Source organism: Pogona vitticeps, chromosome 15 (assembly GCF_051106095.1).
Source record: "Pogona vitticeps strain Pit_001003342236 chromosome 15, PviZW2.1, whole genome shotgun sequence".
NCBI classification, from domain to species: domain Eukaryota; kingdom Metazoa; phylum Chordata; class Lepidosauria; order Squamata; family Agamidae; genus Pogona; species Pogona vitticeps.
Window position 1 is genome coordinate 5,664,738 of NC_135797.1, and position 23,115 is coordinate 5,687,852.

At 48.5% G+C, this 23,115-nt stretch overlaps 2 protein-coding genes across 2 annotated transcripts in view; one reads left to right on the plus strand and one right to left on the minus strand.

The window, feature by feature from the left end:
• The first annotated feature begins 720 nt into the window (after positions 1–720).
• On the plus strand, positions 721–9,111 carry LOC110081032 (calmodulin-1). Its single transcript, XM_020797405.3, has 6 exons — positions 721–1,020; positions 4,348–4,378; positions 5,273–5,416; positions 6,350–6,456; positions 7,924–8,059; positions 8,444–9,111. The coding sequence occupies exons 1-6, from the start codon at positions 1,018–1,020 to the stop codon at positions 8,470–8,472; spliced, it is 450 nt and encodes a 149-aa protein (XP_020653064.1). The 5' UTR covers positions 721–1,017; the 3' UTR covers positions 8,473–9,111.
• Positions 9,112–9,793: 682 nt separating this feature from the next.
• Positions 9,794–23,115, minus strand: part of RPS6KA4 (ribosomal protein S6 kinase A4) — a 32,066-nt gene continuing 18,744 nt past the window's right edge. Inside the window, exons 10-17 of the mRNA XM_072984131.2 lie at positions 20,442–20,567; positions 19,504–19,637; positions 18,655–18,748; positions 17,361–17,531; positions 15,931–16,122; positions 14,802–14,961; positions 13,725–13,888; positions 9,794–13,110 (exon numbers count right to left, since the gene is read on the minus strand). Coding sequence (XP_072840232.2) covers positions 12,895–13,110; positions 13,725–13,888; positions 14,802–14,961; positions 15,931–16,122; positions 17,361–17,531; positions 18,655–18,748; positions 19,504–19,637; positions 20,442–20,567 — 1,257 coding nt within the window. The 3' untranslated portion in view covers positions 9,794–12,894. The remainder of the gene's footprint in view (positions 13,111–13,724; positions 13,889–14,801; positions 14,962–15,930; positions 16,123–17,360; positions 17,532–18,654; positions 18,749–19,503; positions 19,638–20,441; positions 20,568–23,115) is intronic.

The window sequence follows — 23,115 nt, forward strand, 5'->3', positions numbered from 1 at the left end:
TCGAGTCGGAGACGACTGGATTCAATGTCAAGGGGAACCTCTATCTAAATCATGGGAGGAAAGCAAGTGCTACACTTGTTCTGTGCTGCTAGGTTGCTTTCAACTTACAGAGACCCTACCAATGAGGGACCTTCAAACAGAGTGAATTAACGGCCCTGCTCAGCTCTTGCAAACTCAAAGCATGGCTTCCTTGACTGAGTGAATCCATCTTGTATTTCGCCTTCCTCTTTTCCTGCTGCCTTCAATTTTTCCTAGCATTAATTGGCTTTTCCTGAAAGCCTTGTCCTCTCTAGAGTTGCTTCAAAGAATGACAGCCTCGATTTAGTCATTTTTTTTCCTCTCTGCATTTGGTAACACCAAGATTAAACTCTCTTGCTTTGCCCCCTTGAATTGCCATTTTTGCCTTTCTTGGCCTCCCCTTTAAATCCCTCTGTCAAAAATCAGCCGACATCATTTCCTTCCCTGACGTCACTCGCCCGCCCCTTTTAATCCTCCGGCCCTTCTCGCGCACGGGCGGGGCCCCTGTACTATTAACCCAATTTCCACCCCAAACGGTCGGCCCACGCACACGCAAACCCACCACTCCCTTCCCCTTTAAGCAGCATCCCCTGACGCAATGCAGGTGAGGCTGGGCCAATAAGAAGCGACGCCGCCGTCCACGTGACGGCGGAGGGGGCGCGGCCGGCGGCTATTTAAAGGGCGTGGCGCAACGGACACAACGGGCCGCGCTGTGAGGGGTTTTTTTTGAGCTTCTTGAGGTGCCGGGAAGAAGAGCGGGCGGGTGTCGGGACTCGTTGGCGGAGGGATACAAGTGCGAGGGAGTGACCGGGTCGGAAAAGAAGCCCCCCCCTCTAGGACGTCCGTTGGGCTCCCCCGGTTTCCGTTGAAGGGCGGAGAGCGCGGCCGTTGAAGGGGGAGGGGGCGGCCCTCAGCCACGGCTCAGCCCCGGGCGGAGGGAGACGGAGCGCAGCCCGCCGGAGCGGAGAGGTCGCCGCGCCACTGCCCCTCCCCGTCGCCATGGTGAGCGGCCACGAACGGGAGGGGGAGGGACGCCCCCCCGCGCCTCAAGGGGAGGGGGAGGGGGAGGGGGAGGGGGAGGGGGAGGGGCCTTGCCCTGAGGGAGTTGTGTAGGGGGGTCTTCACCTGGGGAGGGGGCGCCTCTGCCTGAGGGGCGCCCTTGTCAGGAGGGGAGGGGCTTCACCTGGGGGCGCCCTTGTGAGGAGGGTGGTGTTTAAGGGAGGGGGGACCCCCCTTCTCATTGGGGGGGTCTTGAGCTGGGGACAGCTTTTGGTGGGAGGGGTCTCAGTTGGGGGTCACCCTTGTTATTGGGGGGATCTGCTTGGGGGGCATAAGAAAGGGGGTGTCTAGATGACGGGTGCCCTTATGAGCCTTCAATGGGAGGGCCACCCTTGTTATTGGGGGGGGCATAAGAGGGGGGGTCTCTGAGTGAGGTGCCCTCATTATGAAGGGGATTCCCTTTCATTGGGGGGCATCCTTGTTATTAGGGGTGTCTTTGAATTGGGGTACCCCTGTGATGAGGGGGGGGCGGTAAACCCAAAGCAAGGGTTATGTGGCACTAGGCCCCCCTCCCCTGCTGTTGATGACTTTTCAGGGAAGAAGGGGGACAATGGCTCTGCACCCTAATTTGAGGGTTATTTTTTTTAAGGGGGGGAAGCAAAGCTTTCCCCCAGCAAGGGATCCTAGAGAGAGAAAAAAGGCTGGAGGTTGTTCTCACACCCCCTTTCTCCAAGAGGGCTTAAAACCTCCCCCCCTCCACATACTTATAGCAGGGGCTCCTTCATTCTCTTCATTTTGGTTAGGGGTTTTTGAATGGAGTGGGTGAAATCAGGAGAGTTATAACATTTTACCCACCCGCCCCATGCCTTGAAATGGGTGGATGTGAAGCCTCACCTTAATTGGGAATGACATGGGGTGGCGTGGGGTTACAAATATTTCTGTTGCATTTGGGTTGATTAATAATTTTATTATTGGGGATGCTCAGGCAGCTCTCACTCCTTTCCCCCCTGCAAAAAAAGGTTATATAGGTGAGCAGAAGCTCTGCTCCCTCGCTGAGAGGCTGTAAATGGAGAGAAAAATGCAGACCATCCCAGCCTCAGAAGTATGCTGTTACATCCTGGTGGCTTCAGGTGAAGAAGTATATCCTCTCCCAAGTACTTTGTTTGGCAGTGAAAGTGTTAATGATGTTGAGGAATAAGGTTCAGTTCCTTCCCCATTCATGACCTGTTATTATGATCCAGAATCTCAGTCTTCCACTAAAATGCTCCTAAAATTAGAGAATATTTCATGGTGAAAGGTTATGAAGGTGAAGATGTGGGATGAGCTAAAAAAGCCTCCCCAGGCATGGAGTAGAAAGTACAGTAGATAGGCTGATGATGAATGATGGGGAGCTGGTTGTGCATCTGATCCCCAGCCCCTCCCAAAGTACAGGAGGGTGAGCTTTGAAAGAGTATTATTGTGTTTCTCCAACACTGTGGGCGGGGGGGGGGGGAGTGTTTAGCAAAAGATGGAGCCTTTGGTAAAGAAGAAGAAAACACCCCACATCTCTGGGAACATTGGCACTTTCAAAATGAAGCTATGAATGTAGTAGAAATGTTTGGACTTGCATGTAGAGACTGGGGAAGGCGTCACTGAACAACGTCCTGGTCCATCCGTAGAAAAGTGAGTGCCTAGAATTGAAGGGTTGGCATTCATCAGTGGTTTCTGGCAGTGGGGACTGAGGAGACGCTTCCCCCTTTTAAAAATGAGAGAGGGAAGGGATGAACGTCTGTGGGTAGTGGTGGGCAAAGATGCTCAAGTTTCTTCAAACGGCTGCAAAAACATGAAGTTTGAGAAGAGACGAATAATAAACGATGGGATTCTGGAAGGAAAAAAGTGGTTTCTTTAAAAGATTAGGTTATGGTGGGGAAGGAGGGTAATAAAGTGTGAGGGTGGTTGCTTTGAAAGAATGGGAAAGAATTGTGTTGCCTACAAAATCTGAGAAGGCAGAAAAGTAGAGAGGAAAGGGCATGGAAGGTGACTGATCCTTGCAAAGCGTGCTAGGGACCCTGAGGAAGAAGGGATGAGACCAAAAATAGTTTCTCACAGATAAAATATTGGGGGCTCCCTCCTTAGAAGAGGCGGGAGTGGAAATGTCCTGCGCTTTGGGATATTTCTCGAGCCTTAAAACAAGAAGCTGCTGGTGTGTGAGTGGGCGTGTGGCGGTGGTGGAAACGGTGCATAGATAGTGAATGAAAATATCACGGGGGCAAACCAGGATCCTTTTTGTGTGTGAAATGATTGGTTCCCTCTATAAGGGAGATGGGGATGGGATTTAAATTTGGAGGGGTAGAGGAAATGCTTGGAGGCACTGTATGATTGAAATTGGGAAGCTGGACTTGGGGAAGATAAGACACACAAACACAAGCTCCCCATAGGCAATTTTAAAGAGGTGCATGGATGGGTTGCATTCTCAGACAGAATTTGAGGGGCGAGGCCTTGTGTTTTCTTTACACCTCGTATCTGAATTGCCTTCCTCCACTCTCCCAATGTAGACTCGCACGTCTTGCAGCAGGATTTTGTTTGGTTTCTGCATCGAAATGGCTTTCTGAACATTTTTCCTCTTTGCTTTTTATCAGCGGCATCCCCTCTACCACCCTCTGCTAGAATGGCAGGTTATGTCCTTGTAAACCTAGGTGTGTGTGATGTGCCAGAAGAGACCTTTTTTTTAGAAACAAGAAGAGTTTAGGTAGTCTCTTGTTTCTAAAAGGCTCTCCCAGATCTGAAACAGACCTGTCTCTACCACACCAAAAATAACCTTGAAATGGCAATAAGCCCCCCACCCCCAGTTTCTGGGCACAGGTGTGTCTTTTTTCCTTTTTTTGGTCTGGAGCTACTGTGGGATCCTTATAACTTATAGTTTACACTTTGTTTGTTTCTGATATAAATGGCAACAATCTAAAGCAAGTTAGAACCCGGGGTATCTGTCCTACCTGTCTTAGAATGAGGGGGCCTTTGACTCAGTACATGGGGACAATAGGAATGTATCTGCAGTGCAGAAAAGCGTAGATCGGAGGAGGAGGGTTTGATTTCCTTTCCCTAGGGGCTGAAGCTGTAGGCAGGCCGGTGGGAGGATCTGCCTCAGTACAAATTACAGTGATTCCCTGCAGTTAGGTTGAGTGTAAATACAAGTCATGTGGGAAAACTGGGGGCCAGCATTGCAAGGAACATAGAAGAAAACTGTGTGTTGGAAGGGCAGTCTTGGTGGAGGGGGCTGTCATGGTATGAAAAGAGAGGGTTCAGACGTAACTTTTCCCCCCTGTGTCTCTTGCCTTCTCTTCCTTTCTGCAGGCTGATCAGCTGACAGAGGAGCAAATTGCAGGTGAGCGTTCTTTTGTCTCCCAGCCACAGAAACAGTGGCAAGGCCAGTCAGAGTCTGCAGAGCTGGTGGTATCGGCGAGGCAATACAAGAGTCCAGCGAGCCAGCGATTAAAGTTGGATTTGGACCTCTTTCCAGCTTTCCTTGGACTCTGAACTCGGCCCACTGGGGGGAAAAAGAGGAGAAGTTGCTCTCTCACAATCCCTCAGCCTTTGCTCCTTAATTAATTGCGTGCTGTCACGTCAGTTCTGAGGCTTCAGGGTTTTCTAGGTAGAAAGCACTCTGAAGTCGCGTGCCATTCTCTTCTTGTGGCGACAGCTTGCCCGCGGCCATCCCAGTCGTCTCTTCTAACACTGAGCTTTCCAGACAACTTGCCTCTGTAACAGGCAAACTAGTAGGATCTCTTTACCTCATAGACCTGCTCTAGGGATGACCAAATATTTGAAATACGCCTTGGCTTTATCAGTGCCACAGATTAAAACCGTCTTAAAACTTGGTATTTACCTGCCAGCTTGTGTGGGGGCACCACAGTTCCCTTCTGCTCTTACCAAACTTCCATGAAACTATATTTGACCGCATCCTTTCAGTAAGGAAGAAGAAAGACTTGAAAGTTAAGCAAGTGTGCCAACATGGCTTCCACAAATGCTAAGATTGTAATCTCTGTTGGAAGGACCAATGTGCCCAGTCGTTTCTCCCTTTTCCTCCCAGTTGAACTGGTTTGCACTGGAAGTCAAGGAATGCATATGTTATTCTCCCACTAGCCAAGGTGGTAACTGGCCAAGGGCGTAGGAGTTCCCTGTGTTCTTCTTTGTGGGGATTCTGTGGGCTCTGTGTTTGTGGGCGAAGGTGGCCGCGGGCCTGCTTGGTGCTGAGCGTGCTCTCCTTTCTTCCTCTCAGAGTTCAAAGAGGCCTTCTCCCTCTTTGACAAGGACGGCGATGGCACCATCACCACCAAGGAGCTTGGCACCGTGATGCGCTCTCTGGGCCAGAACCCCACCGAGGCAGAATTGCAAGATATGATCAACGAGGTGGATGCTGATGGTGAGCAGGACGTGGGCAGAGCATCAGCTGGGAGGCTGTCTGAGGGCAGGTCAAGGAGAGGGTGGTGATGGAATGGGCCGGGCACAACATTTGTGCATTAACAAATGTTGAAAGCAACGGTGATGCTTCCCACGGTGTGCAGTAGAAGCCTGGCAGCCTTATGGGGATCAGGACTCGCCAGCGTTGCCTACAAGCTCAATGCAGCCAGAAGACAGTTTAGCTTCATTGCTGATTTTAATCACCCACCACCCGAACGGGGGGCTGTCCTCACAATTTTGTTGTTGTTATCAGGATGAATGTCCATAGACTTTAGAGCAGTGGTCCCCAACCTTTTCCAAGCTGTGGGTGAGTTGGGGGGGCTGTGTGTGTGGGTGCTCGTGGGGGCAGAGTGTGCTCGCAGGTGAGGGGTGCGCTAGTGCACATGTGCAGCTGGGTGTGGTGCACTCACAGGTGAGTGGGGTGCGGGTGGGCGGGGTGCGCGTGCATGTGGGTATCCGTGAGGGGACGTGAGATCTCTCTCCGCGGCCCAGTCCTGTGAAGGCCACGGATGGGGTTGGGGACCCCTGCTTTAGAGAGCAGTTGACTGAAGGCAACGAATTAATTTATGGGAGGGGGCTGTTTTCCTTAATCTCTTTAGGCAATCAGGCAGTGTTGTGGCTGGACGAGAAAAACACTAGAACTGGCCAGCCAACACTGCCAACATTTTTGTGTGGCCCTTTCCCTGCCTTTCATTTCCCCAGTTGCTTGAGGGGTTGGAAAAGGCAGTGCTTTCTGCCTGTCCTTTTGGCAACAGGAACACAATTCCCGTTGTCACCTGAGCCTTCAGAGTCATTTACCCAGCTGGAGGGAAAGGGGCAAGACTTTCCGATCGCTGGGCCACCGATCACAGCCGTCGGTTTTCGGTACAGTGCTAAACCGTTGACCTCTCTCCAGGAAATGGCACCATCGATTTCCCAGAATTCCTCACTATGATGGCCCGGAAGATGAAGGACACGGACAGTGAGGAAGAGATCCGCGAGGCCTTCCGTGTCTTTGACAAGGTAGGGCTGGGCAGCTTTGGGGAGAAATCTGGGTTCCAGGCAGGGATTCTGAGCAGCCTGTCTGTGGGAGATCCCAGATCAAAGCAAAACAAAGTTCTTATTTAGGTTTACTACCCTAACTGCAGGACTTAATATAAACCTTGCTGAATAGGCTTCATTCTCCTTGGCTAGGGAACAAAGCTTTTGCAAGGATGTCCAGTATTTCTGTCCCATGAGCTTTTCCTCCCCAAGCAAAAAAAGGCATTTTTTTTAAAAAAATGGACTGTTTCGCTGAAGACTAATTGAATTAGTTTTTAGGAGCCTTGGTGGCCTTCACCCAAAGCATACTTGACATGAAATCCACTAGTAGTGGGTTGTTTTTTTTCCTCTCAGTGATCTGTGATTGCCGCCAGCCCCAGCAGTTGTTTGGCTGTGTTGCAAGGCATATACTTGCGTTTGCTTGGGATGACCATAAAACCCTGCGTGAACAGGGCGCGACTCGGTGAATGCTGCCCTTGAGTTCTTTATGAACACCGAGAGTTTCAGATCCCCAAACATCCCTTCCAGGTCCTTATAGACTGGTTTAATATCGTACTCCTGGCTGCTGTTATTTTAGCCCAGGTTCAGAAGCAGCCCTGATGCAGTAGCTCCATCTTTTGTATTATTTTTACACAACATTTGGCTGTATAAATCCAACAAGCTGGCTGTGGCATGAGTTATATTCTGTGGGTATGGCAAATTCCTCCTGCATTGTGTCTTGAGGAAGGTTTTTTGAATGTCAGTTTTGCTTTGATTTTTATCTCAAACCAGTTAAATATCCAGAAATAATCAGATTAACTTGAAGGGAGTGTTACCTCACACCTTATAGTAGAAGTGAACTTGTAGGGGAAGGGGGAACACAACTTGTTCAAGTTGTGGCAATGTTTTATTGATACCTTAAAAGTTATAATTTGTTATGGACTCTGGCTAGTATGACCAAGACAGATGATATGCATCAGTTACACTCGTAAAAAAAATCCATTGGTGCTAATGGAAGCTTCTGAAAAGCCCATTTGCCGTTTCGGGCTGGGGGATCATGGCTAAGGGGATGATTAGCAGTCTCTTCCCGTGCACTTCAATCTTCTCAAGATTACGCTTTGAAAAACCCTCTTTAGCTCCAGCGGACCCCTTCCCCCATAAGCTTGTGTATTTAGGCAGGGAGGGTGGAGGGCATGGGGTAGCCCTGCTTTCCTGTGCAACACCCCCCCCCCCGGCAAAGCATCACAAGGTAATAAAGCTCACTCTTGATGTAGAGCAGTGTGCCCCAGATGTCCTTGGACTGCAACTCCCAGAAATCCTAGCTTGCACGGTTTGTGGCAAAGGCTTCTGGGAGTTTCTAGGGATGTAGCGTTTAGAGACGGCTTTCACAGCAAGCCTCTGCCTTCTTGAGATCCCCCCCCTCCTCGATGCTCCCCCTGTAACCCATTCCTCCGCATTTCCCACCTTCAGGATGGCAACGGCTATATTAGTGCTGCAGAGCTCCGCCATGTCATGACCAACCTGGGCGAGAAGCTGACAGATGAGGAAGTAGACGAAATGATCAGAGAAGCTGACATAGATGGAGACGGACAGGTCAATTACGAAGGTGAGAGGCCTTAGGGGACGAAAGCCCTTCCCTGCCTGTCGGGTTTTAGCAACGCTGCGGCAAGCCTGCGTTCGCTGCAAATACCGGTTTCAGTTAGTTCTGTGCAGGTATTCGACAAAAAAGTTTTAAAATGCCAACTTACGTTAGAAGTTGGGGGGTTAGAAACTTGCATTGCTGTTAGTATAATATAGTGGAGGTTTGGGAGGGGGAATGTTTCCCTGCATTGTGCATTACAGGGAAGCACCCCCCCCCCCAATTCTGTACTTTTTGTTCTCAGGATCTTCTTTTGATGATCTGATCCCTTGCTGGGTGATGGGTTTTGAATGGCACTTGCCTCAGAACGTCCTGATTGTCTTTCTGCTTCCCGTCTTCTTTTTCCTGCAGAGTTTGTACAGATGATGACTGCCAAGTAAGACAAGTGGCTTCCGTCTCTCTCTCTCTCTCTCCCCCCCCCCCTCCGGCCCCCTGTACAGAATGGAAGGACGGTCCGCTTCCCCTAAAGATCTTAATCCAGCCCTTCTTGTCGGTGTGGCACATGTTCCATTGATGCTTTAGCGGTGTGTGGCCATTCTCTGCTCTTTCCTCCCCTCTCCCCCCCTCCTCCCCCTGGTTTACCTGCTAGTACCCCATGACTGGAAGGTGGCTCAAAAAGCTGGCGAGGAAAGGGGGTGAAGGTTCTAGCGCTAGGTGGCCAGGGGTGGGTGGGTGGGAAAGGCAGGAGGGGTGGGGGGGCATCTTCCCTTTTTGACTTGCCTCCAGCCAGCTGTCGCTCCAAAGACCGCACCCAGCCCACGCGTAACGTCTGCATCCATGGACTGTTGTGTGCGGCGGACTGCCTCTTTTCTGCCATCTGCAGTGGTCTTCCTGGGAGTATCTGCATATCATGGGTGTATTGTAACTGTTAACCCCCCCCCAATAATTGCCATACCCTCCCCTTCCCCTTTTCTCTTCCTTTCCAATGGCTTCAGGGAATGCTTCTGTTCCATTCCAGTTGGTGTAAGGTTTCTTTTCATTCTTTTTCTTTTGAATAAAGTCTATGTGTTTCAAACGGATGGGGCCGGCATCCTTTTGCAGTGCTCCTTCCCCCTTTTCAGATCTGTTTTAATTCCCACCTGACTAGGAACTGATCCTCGGGGCTGTATCCCAGCCAATTTTCAGCCCCATTTCTCTCAGCTCAAGAGTGGTTTCCTTGCAGCTGCTGTTTTGTGTGAGCCCGTGAGTCAGCAAAAGGGCAGTTACTGCCGCTTCTTGGTTCTTCAGCTTCTGGGTGGCTTAGTACTGAGCTGAAAGCCAATACAGAATCATAAAATGATGGACTCGGAAGGGGGCCTCTAAGGCCATCAAGTCCAGCCCCTTTCTCAAGGCAGGCATCCAAATCAAAGCAGAGGGTTGTCCAATTTTCTTTTGAATGCCTCCAGCATTTGGGTGCTCACCTCTGCAAAGCACAGTTGGGCTCTGGTGGGGATTGCAAGTGTGATACAGAGGAAAAGATTCCTGATCTCCATGTTAGCTGTAAGGCAGGGGACAGAAACTCCTGTAAATTACTGTCTTGGTGTGCAAATAATGGGAGCACAAAACAGAACTGAAGAGCCACTCCACTGGCTCATGTTGCATTTTGGGCACTTTACATTGACACCTGCGCCACGTCCTCGGCTGCTCTGGAGCCGTATGCATCATGCCAAGTGAAAGTAATTTGCTTGGTGCTAATGCCAAGGGAAGGACAAACACACTGGCTTCAGAGGTGATTTTTATTTTCAAATAAAAAATGCACATGGTTTGGTTGCATGGACAAGATGCCCAATGGCCCATTCTTGGCTGCTTGTGCTGCTTAGAGAAAGACTTAAAAGTACACATCATCCAATCTTCCACCATCTCTCTTCAGCAGAGCATGGGGAGATATGGCAGTTAAGACACACACGCGCACACACACAAATATGTATTTATATATATACACGCACGCGCACACGTATATTCTGTTGCCCCAAGGAGGGGGAGATTCCTCCCTCCCCAAATAAAACAGCTGCCAGTCACAAAAAATGTAGAGGAGGGGCACAATGGGGCAAGCCTGGTCGGGTAGCGTCTCTGCTACAAACGTAAAACTGGACTGGAAACCAGATTTAACTGTCCTGCCATCCCACAAAAGGGGACATGCTGTTTTTGTCATGGTGCGGAGAACTCCTGGGTAGAAAATCCCTCCATTTTGTAGAGTTCCTTTGTTAAGAGTCCGCTCAGAACAGGTCTGATGCCAGTTTAAAATGGGTAGCATGGCTGGGGAGGAAGGAAAGCATCGGCACCGCTTCCTGCTCCGACAGCAATATTGCAGCCGAAATGAATGCATATTTTCTCTCCCTCCCTCCCCCCGTTTCCTAAAATCCGTAGGAAATATTTTGGGGCAGCATTGGGATTAAGTCTTTGGGAAAAAAATGAATTGCACCTTGTGTCCAGGAAGGAAAAAGTTAGGGCTATTGTTATATTTTTCCTTTAATGGAGGAGAAGTTAGTGGTTTTATACTCCTGACTCCCAACAGAGGTGGCAGGAGAGGTGGGAAATTGGAGGGGTGGTGGTGGTGGAAGAGAAAAATTTAGATTAAATATACTTAGCATAGTTTGATACGAACATCAAGATTAGATCAGTTCCAACTGGTAGAGGAGTTTTCTTCACCTATCCAGGGCGAGTAAAGCTGATCACTGAGAGGTGTCCGAACTGATTAACAGGAATCGCCACACTACAAATTTAATCTAGTCTAAGTGGATACTGTCCAGCAGTCTGAAATAAATCCCCCAAATTTCCACACGTCTTGAGGGGTTTCCTATGTTTTCAGGTAGTTTATAGCTCTAATTGCACACCCCTTTAAAGTGTCGAAACAAGCTTCCCTTTGCTTCCATCCTTTCAGGCCTCTTTCCAGAACCTGTACATATTTATCATAACATTTTTAAAATTCCAGATTAAATAATCCAGAATGAACATGTGCACATATTCCCATTTCCCCCCACCCTAATATTTATTCACACTTCTATGTTAACAAATATTTCTTTCCAGCTTACTGGGACACACCAATAAATGCCAAGAAATCAGAATCCTTGGACTGCCCTATAAACATTTTAAAAAATGTTGCATGACATGCGGATTTTTCACAAACTTTAAACAGAACCTTTCTGCTGTGTAAGCAAAAGTGGGATGTGAAAATTACTAAAATTGATGTTGCAGTATGAGAGTCACATTCAGCTACGTAGAAATGGCTTGGGTCTCAGCTAACAGTAATAAATTTGATCTCTTCAACTGGGATGTCTCTAAAATGGTAAAAAAAAATACCCCAGTGACTAAAATCCAAATGACTGTTCATTTTATCTATCCTACCAAGTTTAGTGCAATCCAGATTCAACGAGTTTTTAAATGCTGCTTCGTAATATGGGGGAAATGCCAGTTTTTAAAGTAAAATCTAGTTTCAGTTGGGATTAAAAGCTGCAAAAAGGGGTCAAGTTCACAGATTCCTGTTTTCACTGAAATCCTTAAGTCCTTCCCATCATAGTGGCAAGTAAGGTTAAAATTCTCCCTTGCATTCTGAATTCAAATGCGCGATTCAACAAATGTATACCTCACACTCGCGTTCAGTATTTTTTTAAAAAAACAGTAATTTCTTCTCTTTCGAAAATATACTCTCTCCCTCCCCTACAATACTCCCACCCCCTAAACCCACATTTTTGCAAAGTCTCTGAGCTTATACAGATTGCTCCAGCAGAGCCCGTTCTACTGGGACATAAGGCAGAAACGGAAGACCGTTCCCCAAACTCTGAAAACATCTATCGGAGCTTTTCCTGCCCTGACTCTGTGCTTAAGGATTTTGGGGCCTTTCTTTCTGGACCTGGGGAACAGAGTAGGTCCTCTGCCCTGGTTTCCTCTGAAAACCCATCTCTCAGGCCTGCCAATTCTCCGAATGAGCTTCAGGATTTTGCCTAATTTTTATGTTGTCTGGGCTTCCGGCAGCCGTTTGACACGCAGAAATGACACAAGCCAGCTTCCCTTTCAGGGGAATGCCAGGGCTGCTCAATTTCTGTGCCAAGCTAAAAAAAAAAAGGGGGGGGAACCAGGGGTGCTAGAAGGAGGGGGCATGATACTCCATAGGAGAAACATTTCACATAGCCCTCCCCTGTAAGTAGCTTTGCCCCCCCCAAACGAACAACCCCCCCTCCAGCCAACTCCTTATAAAAACATCAAAATGAATGGAAAACACCCACCCCCAGTATTTGGAGGGTTAACTGCAACCCCTGACCTTTGCCCCCTTCGACGCCAGACCCAGGGCAGGGGTGGGAAAGGGACCAGCCCTCTTGCATGTTGGGAGTGTAAGGGGGAGGACAAAGGCAGGGCTCCACCAGTCCCCCCCCATCTATTTAAAAAAAAGCGCAAAGAAAGTCACAAGACCCTCCCCACAAACCTGGACTCCTCACCCTGGTGCCTAACCCTGAACAACCCTCAGAAATGGACATTGATTTGGTATTTTTAAAAGGGGGGGCAGCTTCCCTGGGTTCTGCCCGGCAGTGTCTCCCTCTTCTCCTGACAGCAGATCTGGGGCTGTCGTGCAAAATCTTTGGCAAACACCGTATGGCCCCCCCAGCTCACAGTCCAAATGTTCACACAAACCTTTGCTGCTTTCTCGCAACAAAAGGGGGCCTGTCGTGAATGGGGCGAAATTGCATCGTACGGGGCTGGCAATGGGAAAGGCGGTGGGCGGGCGGGCGGGCGGTACAGAGGAGGCTTCCGGCCCCGACAGCAACATAGACAATAAATACCCACTTTCCCTCCTGCCCTGGAGCGCGCACCCCTCTCTCCTGGGGTCGCTACGACGGGAGTTCTCGGCGAACTGTGGGAACCTTAGCCTTGGGGGGACGGGAAGAGGTGGTGGACGAGGAGCCGGAGGACGAGGAGGAGGAGGTGCTGCTGCTGCGTCGGGCTTCGGCGCCGGTACTGGACATTTTGAGCTTGCGCCGTTTGGCGAGGGGGGCATTCTCCACACTCTTCAGAAAGAAACCTTCCCGCTTGCCCTTGTTAAAGGCCTGGAGGGGGGGCGGCGGCAGAGGGAGAAGAAAAGAATTTAGGGTGTCAGCCTTTGCCCCTATTTGTTTCCAGATTCTCACAGGGCTTCCTGCGTGCACCACTGCTTAAACCCACCTAGGTCTCCCATCTCTCTACGAACCCCCCTCCGAAATCCACTTTTGCTCTGGGTTTTTGGATCTTGCCAGCCCTGACACCCCCCCATCTAGCAAGTCATTCCGCATCACATCAAGACTCCTAACTTTTGTGGTTCCATTGTTTCGGCAGTGTGTTTCCTGAGCACATTGGTGCTTTGCAACAGCGCGTGAGTAATTTTTTGGCAAAGCAAAAACCAGTTGCAGCCACAAAATTCCAGGCGCTATCGCTGCCGGCCCTCTGTTGCTTTTCTGTTCCACTGCTTTGGGACGCTCGCAAGAAAAAAAGAAATTGGACAGAAACAGATTGTTGCTTTGTACACTAGAAACAGAAAAAAGAAAGGAAAAAAAAAAACCTCCAGCATTCTCTTGCACCACAAAGTAAAATTATCTTACGGAGTTGGGGGGTGCCTACAAATTCCACTCCCCGCCCCATGCAAAGAGGGCCCTCGCGACACATCTACAGGGATTGTGTGTCTCACCATAAAGGCAACGTTGACGCCCGTTCGCACGGCGGGCCCTGAGCTCTCCAGAATGTCCGGAGTCATGAGGGGGGTGGAAGAAAGGGCACTCCCATCCAGGAGCCACTCGCTGTAGCGCAAGCTTGAGATCTTCAGCCGTTTTGCAGGATCCACCGTCAGGAGACCTGACCGTACAAGAGGGGGGGAAAAAGGTCAGATTAGGAATTGTTCAAAGACCGAAAATGCAAACACCTGCCGAGAAAACTTGGCGAGCTTTGGCCCCTAATTTTCACTCATGGCACAGAATCCTCCCAGCGCTACTTCATGTAAATACCACTCCTCCTGGGGGGAGGTGTGGATCAAAAAAGAACATACCTTCCCCTTAATTTTCTTTTTCATACTCCCTTACTGCTAAGGGTTTGCAAATTCAATAGATGCAGGCACAGCACCCGAAGTCCAGAAGTTCAACGAAAGGCTGCCAAAAACCTCAGTGCAATTTGCTGCTTCATTTATTTATTTCCTCAACACTCCAGGTCAAAACAATACACTGTTGAACAGAATTGGGCTGCCTGTCCATTTAAATTTTTTTAAAATCATCCTAAAGATACAGCGTCCAATGCTTTCCAGTTACCCTAACTCCCCCTTTTTTTGTTCGCTACAAGGCACCAGAAAGGCTGGAGCAGCTAATTTAACAGCAGGCTTGGCGCAAAATAGCTTCTGGACATTTCATCATATTTATCAACTAAGGATTTTATTGAAAATCAGGGTTTTTAAAATATATTTGTTTGAAAAATCTGCCCTTTGCACTGAAAGAGGTAGGCTGAATTATTCAAAATAATCTCAGCATTTTGCGATGTCTTCTAATCACTTGTTTCAAATACAAAAACGCCTGAGCAGTACCTACTGATCCTCTTACAGTTCTAAACCCAGAAATACTAATCTCATTTTGGGATTTTCTGTGGGCCCAGAAGGCTCGTCTTGGCACAAACTCTTAAATTCTCCCCTGTTAACAAAGAATCTCAAGAACCCACTGGATCTTTTGCCTGCTCTCAGCCAGAAACCCATCGATCTGAAGATGCTTCCCCCTCCCCTCGTCACCTCTAACCAGCTCCTTGGCCTCTTCCGACACATTCTTCCACGGCTCACCCTCCAGGGAGAACCGACCTTCCTTGATCTTGTGCATGATCTCGGCTGCATGGCTGGCCGCACTTCCTTCTTGGCTGCTGTGGAAGGGGGCCTGTCCAGAGAGCATGGTGTACTGCAAGGTTTCGCGAGGGGGAGGGAGGGAGAAAAACACAAGGGGTAAGAACTGGGTGATGCTATTTGTGCGGCCCCTGCAGATTTTGGATGATAGGAAAGTGGCTTTTCTTGTAGCTGTGCTCCTTGAAGAAAGCAGGACCATCAGAAGGGGGTGGAGATAGGATGGTTCCCCATCAGCTAAATTATCTGGGGTCTTCCAAAAAACAAAAAAAAAAAACTAGTGATATGGGAAGGGGCAGCCTCTTCTTAGTTCGTTCTGCTTTCTAAGTAAATTTCTTAACCATCCCTGCCAGCTACCCTACTTCTTTCGAGACAGAGAGGGGCTGGGATGATTATGCATAAAATGAATTAAGTAACAATTGCCAGAAATCAGGAGAAATCCCAATGTTTTAGAAAGCAGTGAAGAAAAGTTCCTAGCCCTCATGCCTTGCGAACGAAAGCCCAAGAAGCAGGTCAGTACGTAATGGGAAGCACGAAGGTGGTGCTGGATATAAGGAAACACGACATGATAACTGGAAAATTGTCTGAAAATGAACTGTGATGTTGTACACTGCCTTGGAATCTGCCACGACAAGATGTGGTACAGTGGGATCCTGGTTGCCACAGATCCGTTCCGAGAGAGAGAGACAGAGACAGACAGAGAGAGAGAGAGAGAGAGCACAAATACTGAAAAAACTGCAGAAGTATCCAACACTATACACTGCATGGTCTCTGGCTCTCTCTAATGGCCATTTCTGGTAAATCCAGTCTGAAAGTGGATTTAATAACCCCTGGTGGGGGCTATTAAATATTCTCAGGCAGTGTATAAATTAATTGGCCAATAATGATCCCGTGGATAGTCCTGTCCTATTGTATACAGAAGCTTTAATACACACGCACACACGCACACACACACAAAGGGGCAGCAATACCAAAGGAGACAGCAAAGGGCCAGAGAAGCCTCTGATTTGGGGTCTGCCCCACCTACCAGGATGACCCCAAGGCTCCAGAGGTCACAGGACTCGTCGTAACCCCCATCCTGCAACAGCTCGGGAGCGGCGTACTGCAAGGTGAAGCAGGGCGTCTGCATGGGCTGCGAATTCTGCGGCCGGAGGCGAGCGAAGCCAAAGTCGATCACTTTTATGGGGGCCCCTTCCGATTCGTCCGCGTACAGAATATTCTAAGAGAAAGGGCATTGTGAATGGTGTTGGAACGCCACTAGGTAGCCCCACAGCACCCTGGCTTTTCTTTCCTGTACCCCGTCGTTCCCTGGGTACGGCAGAGTCCAGCCACGCCTGGGCCCTAAGCTCTTAAAAGGATCGTCTCGTGGGAACGGCCGGGGTTACTGGGTGCTCAGGCAAGCTTTCGGCTTCCCTTGGAGAACCCGAGCTCCATTTTATCCAGATGTTGATGACGAGGGGGGGGGGAATTTGCTTCTTCCCCACTTCAGTCACCAACGTTAACTCGACATTCCCCACCCGGCGGAAGGAGAGCTGGTGACGGTGAAGCTGAAGAACGAAGCACTATAACTGCATCAGGAGAGATCTGGGTTCAAATGTCCACTCGGTTCTGAAGCTGACTTGTGCAAGTGGTACTTGTACGTCACAAAGAGTAACTCCACATAAAACTACCCAAAACTGCTTGAAAGCTGTGCTATAAATCTGAGCTGAGAACTTGGTCCTGGCTGATCACAAAAACATAGAATAATGGAGCAGGACGGGGCCCATAAGGCCATCGAGTCCAACCCCCTTGCTCAAGGCCGGAACACAAATCTAAGCAGACCAGATGGAGCGCTTTGCCACAGCTTAAGAAAAACACATGTTTCTGAGTGAGATGAGCATCGCCAACCGCATCGGAGAGGGCTGGGGAAGTCACAGGAGTTTTAACACATCTGAAGGGCAGCACGTTGGAGGGAGCCCAAGAAGCTGCCATGTCTATATGTCAATACTGTTGACTCTGAGCAGCAGTAATGGCTTTTCAGGGTTTGGGGCTGGAAGCTCTACCCAGAGATGTCTGGTATTCCTAGATAGCTTCTATCCAAATACTGTATGAAACTTGCTTCATACCCAGATCAAACGAGATCAGCGTTTTCAACATGGCTATTAAAAAAACACTAGCAAACTCTTACACTCTGTACTTATTTGGAATAGTTTAGGACCTGCTCTTGATTTTCCCAATGGCCACAGTTTTAAATAACCTAAGCTAAAATTTATCTGGAGCATCCTTCTGCGGTGGTGTGTGGTGGCAGAAAAGTTGCTAGAGATGGTGTTGGGCAAGGCATCAATCTTTTTCTCCCTACCTCCCCATCATCATCATCCTCATCAAGGTTGCAGAACCTCCGGCGACCTAATAAAACCTGAACACAGTGGTGAGCGTCTCCCAGAGCATCCTTATCGCAAGACCAGCCCTCCCGCGTACCTCTGGCTTTAGGTCACGATGCACCACCCCAGCATCATGCATGGAGCTGACGGCAGACACCAGGCTGCGCATGATCTGGCTGGCTTCCGATTCGCTGAAGTGCTGCTTCTTCTTGATGCGGTCGAGAAGCTCTCCGCCTCGGAGCAGTTCCATCACAAGATACGTGTGGTACTGTGGAGGAAGGAAGGGCCGCAGAGTGAAGGCAGCGGCTTCAGGGTCCCCCCCCCCCATCCAGGAGACTCGCAGAAACGTAAGCCAATGCATCAAAGGCTCATCATTCCCAGAGGCCATGATGGAAAACCCGCAAGCAAGGAAGGGAGGAAAAAAAACTCCCCATGCTTATGATCCCCAATAGCTGAGATTATTAAAGGTTACAGTATTTGTGATTCATTCTTCTCCTCCCTCCCAGTAAGTCGGGCATAAATAATTATCTGGCCATATTGGTATAATAAAAGATAAGCTGGCAGCCTTTGCCATATAACTGTAACTTTGAAAAAAAAAGATATAGTTATGCAGGTTGTGTTATTAGGCAAAACAGTATTTTGTTCTACAGGTCAGTGGCTTGTACTGTTCTGATGGTTTTCTTTTTAAACAACCAGTCAGACAAACCAACCAAACAACCATTCCATGTTAAGACACATCTGTGTACGAAGAAAGTAAAAGAAAGGAAAAAAAAATCTTTTAAAAAATTGTATGTGATAGCCACTGACTACTGTGGGAGCCTTTGGAATTTTAACTACTAATTTATTTTTAAATTTAATTTTCCAAGATCTGGACGCTGGAGGTTACACATAGCTAATGGAGCAAGCAGTTAAGTCTAAACAAGTTTAGATCTAGAAACAGGGGTCCTGGGTCCCGGCTTGGAAAATTTCCATCCCAAATTTGAATTCGGATATGATCCTCATCAAATAATGAGCTTTATGGCTGCCCTAAACAAAGAATAGGACATTTTCTGTGCTATACCAGTGTGATTTTTTTTAACAAAAAATATGCATAAGATATAAACTGCCCTGGGAGCTATTATAATTAATATATCATTTTTAAAGCTTTTGTGAAGAAAAGATGGGAGAAAGGAATGTGGTATAGCAGGGCCTCTATATGGGGTGTGGAGGGGGGATGATTTGATAACAATAGTAATAATCATCATCTTAGAACTGCAGAGCTGGAAGGGACCCTATCGATCATCAAGTCCACCCCCTCCCGTTAAGGAGACACGGGAGGAATCGAACTCCCAACCTCTGGCTCTTTGAAAGCAAAAATAAATAAATAAATAATTTTTTAAAAGAAAGGTCACCTGGTCATGATGGACGTCATGTAGCTTGACAATGTTTGGGTGGGCTTCGCAGATCTGCAAGGCAGCCACTTCGCGCTGTGTGTTTGCTTCCATTCTGGATTTAAGGACAGAACGGAGTCATAAACGCGGCGGCTTGTCAGTTCAACGCCATGCAAAGGAGCCACCAAACCGACAGAAACCGTACCGTTCGTCCACCACCTAGACGAGGGCTTCCTTTCCTCCCAATCTTCCAAAACTGCAACCTACCTGCCGTGCCCTGTTGTCGGCTAGGTGGGCTAAGCCTTACAGGTGTGGATGTCTGTCCGGGGGATCTGGGGGGGGGCGCCACCTTCTTCCCAAGACCTAGGCCAGAGGTTCACCGGTCTCGGTGCGGAAGGTCAGGAAAAGTGTTTTAAAAGATGCCTGCAGGCAGGGGTGTCTGCATCACAACAGGGAGGTGCCTCATCCTGAACGTTCAGGGTAGTATCCCCCCCCCACGAGGTCACAAGCTGTCCCCGGCTGCAGCTTCTCTACCTCTTGACTAGGCTTTGCATATCAGGCGGCACTCCTTATAGTCTGATTGGCCAGAAACTCTTACATTAAAAATTCCCAGCGGGTTGAACCTCCTTAGCCCAGAGCATCCCACCAGGGAGTTCTGGGTAGGTGCTTGAAGCACCTCTCGTGCCCCCGTTCCTCGTTCGAGTTCATCTAGTTCTAGGCTATCCCTCTACGCCATGAAAGTTAAAGGAAAGCCAATCTATGCCGAGGATACCACGAAGAATCCTGCCAGTTCACATCGCTCAGCAGGTCATAGGCGTGTGAGGTCAATATCCTCAACGGCAACGCTGCCACCAGCTAGACCGGTCTCACCTTTTGCTGATGATCTTGACGGCGAATTCTGCTCCGGTTTGGCGCTGCCGGCAGCGGCGGCACAAGGAAAAGCTGCCCTCACCCAGGGGTGGCTCCTTCAAGTCCATCTCATACTTTTGGAAGAACGACGAATCCTTTGGCGGGAGGAGAGGGAGTCTCAGAGCAGAAGCCAGGCGGGCTTCCCTGCGGAGAGTTCCTCCCAAGCCCACCTATTTTGGGAGAACCCCTAACTTTGAAGGGTTGGGCCACGAGCAGCCCTCCAAGGTGCCGCTGGATTGAACCCCTAGCAGAGGATAGAGAGAGTTATAGTCCCAGAATCCCCAGGACTACAGCTCCCACGATCTGTCCCTCTTCAGATACTATTAAGTCTCTACGTCATGTCATCCCTGATAACTGAGAAAGAGTGGCCAACTTGCCCGGGGTGTTTCTGGAGACGTGCTTCAAAACAAGTACTTTTTCCTATCTGTGCTGTTGAGACAGCGAGAATCTGCTTCCATCTCTCACCAGCATCCTTCTCCGGATCAGAGAGGATCATCACCAAGGAGGAAGCCCAACAGTGGGGTGTGAGGTTGGCCTCAACGGATCTTTAGGAGTCCAGACCCAGCTCCAGGTTGGCTGGACTTAGGATTTACCTTGCAGGTAAAAGCCTTGCCCACCCAAGCTGGCATCTTCATACCCTTTCTTAAAGTGCAGCCTATTGTAGCAGGCCAAAGGTATCTCCCCTTGCACATGATAAAATATGGGAGCGGCTTGAAAATGATCAGCTGGATCCACCCAACTCAAAACACCCTGATGCTTCATTTTTCTGTCCAGATCCACTCCAGGAAAAGATGGGGGGGGAACCCCTCCATCGGTGACTCTCGATCTTTGTAAAGCGTGCTGACCCGGCAGTTCCCAAACTTGCGGGCCTTTCTCTCCTTCCCACGTCACGTCCTTACCTTCATCATGGCGCTCCGGGCCACGGCGGCGCTTCCCGGGCGCTCCCCAGCCACGGCAGCCCCGAGCACGTCCGCCGTCACAGCGTTGCGGTTGAAGAGGATGGAAGGCGCAATGAAGGAATAGCCCTTTTGAAGAAGAAGAACAGCATCCGGTTCAGCAAAGCTCTGCGGTATTCGAAAAACCATCACGCCCCTGTTTGTTTCATGGGACCTGTGAGCTGAGTAAACGGCAAACTCCAGTGGCAACACCTCTGATTCTTTTCCCCCCACCCCAATTGCGGGCTGCAGTTTCACACTATTTAATGCTTTCCACAAAGCAACAATAACACATTGTGATATTCGCTTTGCGAGTTCAATTGCCTTCCTTTTAGCTAACATTTTTAAAACCACTGTTTCTGTTTATACAGAATGACCCTTGTATACATGGGGGATTGATTCCAAGCCCCCCGTGGATGCTGAAAACCACAGATAATAGCACATACTATACCTAGCATCGTTTCCCCCTTTCATCAGAATCAAAATAGCCTAACGGGATTAAAACCATCCTGTTGAATCAAAAGACTTACCCATTAATCAACTAATTTTGGTCCAGCAATCAAACCACTTTAAGCTTGCCGCCGTGCATGTAAGAAGACTAGCTATCAAGAAGTGTATTTTAACCTAGTTTCCCTTCCTGAATCGCTGGCTGTCTAGACATAACAGAATCTTTTTATGTGTTTGTTTAAAAAGTAATTAATTTGGAAGAGCACTAAAATATATGCTCAGTCCCATTTCCAACTCAGTAGTGGCCAAGAGCTCAATAAAGTTTCTATCCTGTGATTTTTAGGGCTTGCCATATTTACAGGTCAATGCAGCAGAAATCTGCATGGAGGGGATTTGACTGAGTTCAACAGGGCTTATACCCCAGCGGAAGAGTAGAAAAATACACCCGTCGAAGCAAACTCGTATAGAGGCTGGAATGTCAGTCAACGGATTAACTGCACACACTTAGAAGTATTTTTATTGTCTAAAAAGATGCCTACATTTTTAAGGGAAAATAAATGCAGACTATATAAAACAACCCCCTTCCTTCCCTTTTAAAGAGGAATATCAGCTCCAGAAATTAAGGTTTTTGTAGGTGACTTACTTTAAAACCAATTTAATAATGATGATTTAATTTCTCTCCTGCCCACCTCCTTTTGCAAGTCACAGCTCAATTTTTTTTTAAAAAAGGATGTTTTACAAGCACAATAAATTAGTCTCAAAGCTGATCTTTGTGATGCAATTACTTTTTTTAAAAAATGCAGCTGGCAAGCGGCGCCTTCTGAAGACCTTTCTCATGGAAAGAGGAAATGTATACTGTATATTTATTACATTTATATCTCGACCATCTAGTGTCAAGAAGTATATTTTAATCTGGGGCCCCTTCCTGAAAGCAGCTTCTGATGCTAGACCGGATCAACATCCCATTATCTGGACGACAGTGGTTTTGCATCACATGCAAATGCAGATTTTTCTTTAATAAGAGCTGACAAATCCTTCTGTCTTGAATCACTTCCCAGCAGCGTAATTGGGCTTCTGGCTCCCAACAGGACTGCAAATTAGAGAATGGAAACAAGGAAGCACTAAGGAGAGTTCTGAAACTTACAGCCAAGGGGCAGAACAGGCAGCTGGCAGGAACCTAGAAGGGTTTTTTAAAAAGCAAAGCACATAACACGGAGGAAAGTGCCTTCGTTCTAACCCCACGGTCCATGGATTAGGAAGAACTTCCTGAGACAGCCCGATCAACAGCAACAAACACCGCCCGGACGTGAAAACAAAGGGAGCGATTCTGCTTATATACTCATGTTCTTGAAACATGATTTGGGGGGGGGGGAAGCATGGCTGCTGTCACTTGCATGGGGGGGGGGAAATGTCACTCTCAAGCTGATTCCATGTATGAGTTGTAGTGAATTAACTAAGAAAAGAGTCAGTCGCCACATAATTTTGCATCTGGGAGAAACTGACAGTTCTTGAACTGGTTATTTTCTTTGCTGTTGGATGTTGTGCCTCGCAAGACGAAAATAATTCGTTCCGCGAGTCCTGTTGTCTTGCGAAATTTTCGTCTTGTGGGGCACCTAAAAACTCGCAAGAGGCTTTCATCTTGCGGGTTTTCTGTTGCCCGAGGCATTCGTCTTGCGAGGTTCCATTGTAGCTGGCATCGCCTTAGGAGGAAGCATTCACTCAAAAGAGATGTTCCTTCTTGCTAAACTGCCTTTTTAAAATTAGTAGTCGCATTTAAAAATGAAGTTAAACAACAAACTATATTTTGGTGTTGGGCTCATGCAGCTTATTAAAGTGTTTAAAATTGTTTCGGCCATCTCAGCCTCCCCTCCCCCGAATGCATGCCAGGGGTGTTGGCCAGTCTTTTGGGTCTGAGTCCTGAGTTTGCATCTTGGGTGCCAGGTCCTGAGTCCCAAGCCCCAAGTCTTGAGTTCAAAACAAGCCGTCCCCCTACCCTGAAAAAAAGGGAGGGGTGGGTGGTTCTGAGTCAGGTCGGTCACTTGACAGCTTGACAGCAAGTCCTGTGGATTTGAGTCCACATCTCTGATGCACTTCCTCCAGAAGACCACTCTAATTCCCATAATCTATCGGGCTATGCTGGCTCAGGGGACCATGGGAGTTGTAGTCCATCACACTGGAGGCCATGAGGCTG

Excerpts from the sequence above, each read along its gene's own strand:
- LOC110081032 (XM_020797405.3), top strand. Across the intron at positions 5,417-6,349 it reads CAACGAGGTGGATGCTGATG|GAAATGGCACCATCGATTTC; the intron begins GTGAGCAGGACG and ends ACCTCTCTCCAG. Across the intron at positions 8,060-8,443 it reads CGGACAGGTCAATTACGAAG|AGTTTGTACAGATGATGACT; the intron begins GTGAGAGGCCTT and ends TTTTTCCTGCAG.